This window comes from Eucalyptus grandis, chromosome 6 (genome assembly GCF_016545825.1).
Source record: "Eucalyptus grandis isolate ANBG69807.140 chromosome 6, ASM1654582v1, whole genome shotgun sequence".
NCBI classification, from domain to species: domain Eukaryota; kingdom Viridiplantae; phylum Streptophyta; class Magnoliopsida; order Myrtales; family Myrtaceae; genus Eucalyptus; species Eucalyptus grandis.
This window is the reverse complement of record NC_052617.1, coordinates 23,101,849-23,109,712: the sequence shown is the minus strand read 5'-3', so window position 1 is coordinate 23,109,712 and position 7,864 is coordinate 23,101,849. Positions and strand designations below refer to the sequence as shown.

Genomic DNA, 7,864 nt, shown 5'->3' with positions numbered 1-7,864 from the left:
TATGCCTAGAAAATTGTTGGCAAATACACTTAGTACGACAAACTACCTAATGAATCGATCCCCATGACTGCAATTGGATGTCGGACTCTCGAAGAAATGTGGTTAGATAATATTACCGATTATTCTATTCTTAGAATATTTAGTTGATCATGTAATATTTGAGCGAGCGATGGTAAGCACGATGGAAGGGTAAGAAAGTGCATGTTCCTAGACTATGCACAAGGTGGGTGGGGTTATAAGTTGTGGTGCTTGGAATTAAATTTTGTTGGCAAAGAAGTTACGTTTGACGAGTCTCTAGTACATCTGGCCAGGAGTGATTTTAGCAATGTTTGTATGGATTTGAATGGTGTTCAACTTGAGATGGAGTTGCAACTAGAAACTCTTGAGGTAACGAGTACTAGTGATCTAATCGACATAGATGGTAGTTATAGTGATGTGGAGACTAAAAAGCCAACAATTGCTATAACTGCTGAAATTGCTGAAATTGACAAGGTATGTGTTCGATCTCTTGATAGATATGGATTCAATAATGATTTTATTTTATCTGTGAGGAGATTATGTCGGTAAAGGTTCATGCAGAGTTGGTGTTCTGATAAGATCATCAGTTATGGTGAGCTTCAGGTGAAGCTTGAACTTGGAAAATATCTATAGTGGTTGAGTCCATTAAGGACAATGGGAGAGTAGTAGCAAAGTTCGGAATTTTTTTATGAAGTAATTGTGACTTGACTCAAACGTTGAGCAAATATGGAGATTATTAAAATATGTCTCGAGTTTGAGCCATTGAACAAACTCGATCCCATTTGAATTGTGGAGAAAGTTTAATACCGAAAAACAGAATCCAAGGCCAAGTTTGGACATTGGTTTCCTTAACATCTTTTGGGTTCGGCTCCTGAGGTTGAAAAGTCCAACGCGGACTTTGAAATTTAACTTTGACTTGGTCAGCTTGTGTCAGAGACGGAATTGAAGTCATGCAAAGGAAAGTTAATTGGAGATAGAGAAAAATAAAAGAAAAAAAAGCATGGCTGGACTTTACTTGTTAATCCTAGTCGGCGAGGGCTTGTTTGGCTTGGTCAATGTCGGAGAAACACGGAATTACTCCTTGCAGGAGTGGGTCTAGGTTCTTAAGGCAGCATATATATATATATGTGTGTGTGTGTGTGTGTGTGTGTGTGTGTGTGTGTGTGTGTGTGTGTAGTTTGAAATTATTGCGCGTGGCCGTGAGGTTACGTAGTTGATCACGAAGAAATATTGAAGCGTCGTTTTCAAGCGAGTGCTTGATGGGGTTTATTTCATGGATTTTGTTCATGAATTATATCTAAGAAGAATTAGTGTTCAAGTCAATTAAATTTGTGAGTTCAAGATTTGTATGTAATTCATTCGCGAGATTAAAATATTATTTTGTGAGGAATTTCGAGGCAAAACGTTGCGTGCATTATTAGTTGTAATTAGAGCTTGGGAAACATTGAGTGTTTGAGTAATTTGAATATATAATTTCTGTTGTATCGCTTGATCTATAGTGAAATTTATTTTTACTTATCTTGTAGATATAGGTCACTACGACCAAATTGCATAAATTTAGTATCTAATTTATTTTTTTATTCTGTCTATTTTATTGTTTAATCACTCACTTTCTGCAATAAAGGCATGTCGTGCTAGTCATCAATTATGCTGCATTTCGGAGTTTTTGAGCACGAGACGTATCGTGAGTTCATAATTCAAACCCAATCTCGAGGAGCAATTGCATTCATCAATCACAAGAAAGCACTTACCAGATGAACCTTGGCTCTTGATGTGAGTGACGGCTCCTTTCTTTCTCTAATCTTGAAAATTAAGGAAAACGCGTGAATTTGAAATTAAATATCGTAATCTGCTTGTAAATTCGAAGATCCCGCAATCCTCTTTGATTGATAGGACCGCCTGCTCTTATGATGTTTGAAAGTTTTTATATAAGCATTTGCCAATTATTCTACATTAACTTTGATTTTGATTGACAATCATTTAATATTTTAATTTGCCTCTCTTTTTTTGTTTCTGTTGTAAACTCGTCCCTCGCCTTGCCCTCGTATAAATTATTCCTAACCCATCACCAACAGTCACAATCCGAATCTTTGTATGAGCATAATTAGTGAGCATATCCAGTGAGCATATCCGGTCGGGAAAAGAGTCTGCATATTTACTTGGGCATCTTTTTCGGGAGTTGTTGCATAAAATAAAGGTGGCATTACGTAATGACCAACCATTTAGGTGTGATTGCGTAAGAAGTATTTGACAACAGCGAATGAGAATCTTCAGCAGTGCCGTGTAGTCCATAGATGCGATTTTTTTTATAAGATACAGCAATGTGGACAAGAACCAATACAATGAGCATTAACGCAGGGGCTACTGCAATGACAAACACATAAAGGGTAAATCACTTCATTCCAAAAACTTATTTACGCGTAAAAGGATCACGTCATTCCGGAAACTCATTTACGCGTAAAAGGGTTAGGATGAAAGTAAAACCATATTTATGAGTTGACGATGTATAAGAGTTTCAACAAATTTCAGAGTCCCAGTAAAGTTATAATAAATCATCGGTACTCATTAGGAACAAGTTAATGTTACATAAAATGAGCAAGTTAGAAAAGAGAGCGACGCTGACCTATTCAAATCAGATCAGATAATCAAGTGGAGTATCTTGCATGACGTGAGAAACATGTCGAAAAATAGAGCATGCTACATACTTTTTGAGAAGCAAGAGTGCATGACAATTTACTCCTCACACTGTAAAGGCTGCCTCACACAGATCAGCACTAAAAGATATCCCTATTTAACATCCTTTCTGAAACGTAAAGGAATCAATAATAGTCCAGCAAGGGGGGTGCAACAGTATATACAAAAAGAGCTAAAAAAACTCAGGCCATATTCAAAACAGTTCACAAAACTAAAACGGATCTCAACTACAGGAAAAATCATCAACTATATTACCCAACATTTACATCCGAGGACTTAGTAAAGACCAACAGATGGTCGAAAAGAAGATTTGATATCTAACATATAGATTGGAAACCAAATTCTACAGGAGTTCGTTGGGCTTCAACGAAGACAAGCCAATCTGCTCTGAAGCACGCGCGGTACCAGGTACAGTGTATCAGCATTTTCAAATCTTATTTTATGAACGTTCAAACAAACTGAGCAAAACTCTTATTCAAAAAGAGTGTCAGCGTTTATGTGATTGCTGAAGATGGTGAACCTGACCTATAGCTTCTGCCATTAACACATTAAATAATGCTCAAACACAAAGTCGTATGGTAAGTCCGTGGTCGCAGCAAAGTCCGAAGGGAGCTTTTGAGAGCTGCTAGCATAACTATACTGTTATGCTCAAATCGAAATGGTGAACTTCTTGCCACAATTATTAGATAATGTTAGATAGGCAACACGGTAAATTGAAAAGGCAAAAATGGGTTCATTGTTTAAAGGGCAGCCGGATTAGAGAAATAGTGGGATTATAAACAAATCTAAGTGAATAATATTCAAATAATTTGTAATTTATGAAGGATTCATTTGCAACTTCAAAATAGTGGACATTGTTCTCTTGTCAAAAAGAAAAAAATTGGTAGATATTGCTCCAAAATAAAAAGAAAAGATTAAGAACTCAAAAAAGTAGAAAAAGTGAATATCTATTATCAATTTCCAATTATTGTAGGATTTGTAATCAATTAACACATATAGAATTTGATTGAATTTGTTTTCTAAACTTTAGTCTTGACTCATGCAATCCTAAAATCGAACTAATTTCTTTTAGGTCCTTTCACATCTTCATCTATGAGATTCCAATCGATAGGATAATTTTTTTTCCTTAGTAATTAATTATTTATATTTTGATTTTTTTCTTTATTTCATCTGTTATTATGCATAATTGACATCACCAATCTTGATTTTAAATCACCAAAGACTCCTTGTAAAGCAACTTAATTTGAACGAAAAATGATAAAGAGCCATTCGAACGTGGAATGATATATTTTTTAGTCGCAAAGTAAACATTTGGATTTTTTTAAATCTTAAAAATTTATTAGATCTTTTTAAAAAAATTAAAAATCTATTTTTGCTAGCGATAATATTTTTCTATTTGTGATCACCTCTGTTTTGGTATTTATTTTGCTTTACAATTATATGTTTTGTTATGTTGCTTTTTATTTATTCATATTTAAGGAATCTTACTTGGGGGGATTTGAGGAAATCTCGCCAAGTGAGATTTTCCGATTTTAATTTTTCTAAGGAAACCAGTTAAACAAGTCAACAGGTTTCCTTGATAGTTTTTGAGGCGGAGAAGCCACCGTTTGATCTGCAATTCTCACCTCACGGTTATCTCATCTTTTGCCTTTCTGGTCTCGCCAAAAGGGAAGCAAAGAAACGCCAACTCAGTCATTTGCTTCGACTGCATCCCAAACGTCATCGGCAAAGGAAACCCCTTTGTTGCTTCCCATGCTTACGCAATGAACAATGACTTCCATTAGTTTGTGTTATCTCCGCTATCATCTTTATAACCCGACCCTAACTATTACACAGCAAAAGCATTAGATTGTTGCATTCGAAGGTTGTTTCTTGAAGAAGCAAAAATTAGCTACGAGCGACCATGTCGCTGAGACTTTTCCATAGACTCGACACCGCCAAGACACAGTACTACCACTTCCAGGCCGTCATCGTGGCAGGTAATTAACTTGTGTGTTTTGCTTCACAATCCCAGTGATTGATGCACGCAACATGGGTTGTTTTATTTCATGAATCCATTTTAGTTAGTGATTCTGCATATCTTATATTTGATTATCTCTCTTTCGGAAAAAGCATCGTTCTGTTTCCGTCAATATCATGCCCAATTTTTGTGTCTTATTCTTGATAAAGGAATGGGGTTATTCACTGATGCCTACCATCTCTTCTCCATCACACCGATCACGAGACTGCTCGGACACATATACTACGAATCCCATGGCAACCAAGTACCGCCTGTCATCGAATCAGCCATGCTGGCCGTTGCTCTCCTTGGCGCTGCGATTGGTCAACTCATCTTCGGCAGGCTCGGTGATCTTGTAGGGAGGAGGCGCTTGTATGGCCTCGCCTTGATGCTCATGATGGCCGGCTCCATCGGGTGTGGATTCTCCGTGGGCACTACAAAAGGCTGCATTCTAGCGAGTCTAGGGTTTTTCAGGTGATCGTAGCATTAGAACTCACCGAGTGTCACATTGCAAAATCAGTCTCTGTTCAATTTTTCTCAGTATTCATAACATGCGAACATCACTCTTTAATTCTTTTCAGGTTCTTGCTCGGGGTAGGGATCGGAGGAGATTACCCGCTCTCGGCGACGATCATGTCGGAGTATGCTAACAAGAGGATGCGTGGCAGATTCATGGCAGCTGTCTTCTCAATGCAAGTGTTTGGGATTCTGGCCAGCTCCGCTGTGACGATGGCAGTGTGCAAGATATTTGGCCGAATTTACCATCCGTCACCAAAAGATCCGACACCAAAAGAAGCTGATATTGCCTGGAGGTTGATATTGATGCTAGGTGTTATTCCTGCTGTGATGACGTTTTACTGGCGGATGAAGATGCCTGAAACGGCAAGGTAATTATGCGTTTGCTTGATTGATTGTTTGAGTCGTTTAATTAAGTTATCGTTTCATTTTCTTGATAAAAAGTTGTTTGGTCTATGGTATTTACTGCTATGATCAAGCATGACTTTCTCTGGTTGCTGGGATTTGTATTTGTCCTTTTGAGGCATTGTCCCCAGAATCTCTAAAGGATCAATTGCTGGGTGCTGTCGAACAGGATAACCGAAAGGACGAAATTTGAGTTTGGCCGGTCGTGCCAAATAATTCATGTCACTTCAAAACTCTAGATTTGCCTTGAACATGCTAAAAAGGGTGATGCATCTAAACTCATGTTGATTCGTGTCAATTTCAAAATATTTGCTAGTCTCAACTTTCATAGACATGTCAAAATTAAGCAATAATTTGGCATTCCCTTAGAAAACAAGTGCGCCAAATGGGTTTCATAAATCATGTGCATTATTTTAATGGTGAGAGAACTTTTAGAGCAGCTCGTATCTAAACCTGTACGAGATAGACAAAGTTAATCATTACAATACATTTTTTGGGTCTTATAAGGTACACCGCTTTAGTGGAGAAAAATGTCCTCCAAGCTACCCAGGACATGGAACGAGTCCTAGACATGTCCCCTGGCCAAATCCCGGAGGGCCATTTCTTACAGCCAAGCCAGTCATCCTACCCTCTCTTCTCCAAGCAATTCTTCCTCTGCCACGGCCGCAACCTCCTTGCCTGCTCCGCCACATGGTTCCTCCTCGACATCGTCTTCTACAGCAACGCCCTCTTACAATCCAAGATCTACAAGAAGTACCTGCCCGATGAAGACCCCAGCAAGGCAGTCACCGCCTTGGAGGCCGCCTTTGAGGTTGCGCGTTTACAGGCCATCGTGGCATCCTGCTGCATGATCCCTGGCTGCATCGCCGCCGTCTTCCTCATTGACCGCGTTGGGCGGCTCCCCATCCAAGCTGTCGGATTCTTCTTCATGGCCATCGTTTACTTGTCCCTCGGAGTGCCATATGTCAAATATTGGAACGACCACACAGACCCGCTGTTCATGTTCCTGTACGGCCTGACATTCACCTTCGCCTACTGCGGGCCCAACACAACCACGTTCATCTTGCCGGCTGAGCTTTTCCCCGCACGGTTCAGGACGACATGCCACGGGATCGCTGGGGCCGCGGGAAAGGCCGGGGCGATAATCGGCGTCGTGGGGCTCGTGATGGCCACACAGGGTGATTATAAAAAAGGGGCCACGCCCACTCAGGGTGATGACCAAAAGGAGGCATCGAGGACCAGAGTTGCATTGATCATATTGAGTGGGATTTGCCTGGTGGGGATGGCGGTGACTAGCATGTTCACGAAGGAGACTAAGGGAACATCGCTTGAGGAGAATGAATGAAGATTAGTTTTTCTTGGCGAGTGATTTCCCTAGTTCTTAGGTATATATTACGTACTAATATATAATTGATATGTTTATGGAGTAATTCTGTAATTTTAGCTTTAGATGCACTCTGATTGTAATAGATCACTCTTATTAATACACTCAACTTTAATTAGAGTTAGGACACCATAAACACTCAGTATTATTTACTCTCTTACTCTAAAAATCAACATAGTATCTGTACATCTCTAGTTTTTTCTTCTCTACCACGTACTTACCCAACATGCAAGTTTTAGGTCAAGTTTTAGAATTGAATAGCATTTTTAAACAGTTTTAGGATTCAATCGCACTTTTGCGCAAAGTTTTAGGGCTTTTAGTGCATATTATTTCTTAATAAAATGACAGAAGAATGGGAGAGTTTTAATTTCTCATCAACAAAAATAAGTTCTCAAAAGTTGAGAGATTACATTGAATTAAATCTTGAACCATGGAAATTCAATACATAAAAAGAGATTTTATTAAAATGTGAACTCAAGGCACTTGTACTTGATGAGCAACTCAATAAAAAATGTCGTTGCCCTCATAATATACTTAATCGATATTTTGAAATATGATTATTTTCCTGTTAAACATGTTTAAATAATGCCTGGTGCACTCCTCAATAAGGCCTCAATTGGAATTCAAAACTTGAACAAATTTGTTTGTGGTTTTAACTTTCGCTTGGTTTTGATGGGAAAAGAAACCATGTGAAATGATGCCCCACAGAACCTCAGTTTTTCCCGTGTTCCTCTTCATCCTGATGTGGCCCCGTTCCCCACATTTGGGCCCCTCGAGTTCTTCACTATCCAGGCCCTTGGATGAGCAGTATCCAACGGCTGCCACCCCATGATCCAACTCAATCCCAA

General features: G+C 39.1%; 1 protein-coding gene across 1 annotated transcript; it reads left to right on the top strand.

Annotated features, from left to right (window-relative positions):
- The first annotated feature begins 4,615 nt into the window (after positions 1-4,615).
- On the top strand, positions 4,616-6,977 carry LOC104448953 (probable inorganic phosphate transporter 1-8). Its single transcript, XM_010062913.2, has 4 exons — positions 4,616-4,691; positions 4,882-5,185; positions 5,293-5,598; positions 6,140-6,977. The coding sequence occupies exons 1-4, from the start codon at positions 4,616-4,618 to the stop codon at positions 6,975-6,977; spliced, it is 1,524 nt and encodes a 507-aa protein (XP_010061215.2).
- Positions 6,978-7,864: the final 887 nt, after the last annotated feature.

Coding starts and splice junctions, on each gene's coding strand:
- LOC104448953 (XM_010062913.2), top strand. CDS start 4,616: ATGTCGCTGAGACTTTTCCATAGACTCGACACCGCCAAGACACAGTAC. Junction 4,692..4,881: donor CCAGGCCGTCATCGTGGCAG/GTAATTAACTTG, acceptor TTCTTGATAAAG/GAATGGGGTTATTCACTGAT. Junction 5,186..5,292: donor GCGAGTCTAGGGTTTTTCAG/GTGATCGTAGCA, acceptor AATTCTTTTCAG/GTTCTTGCTCGGGGTAGGGA.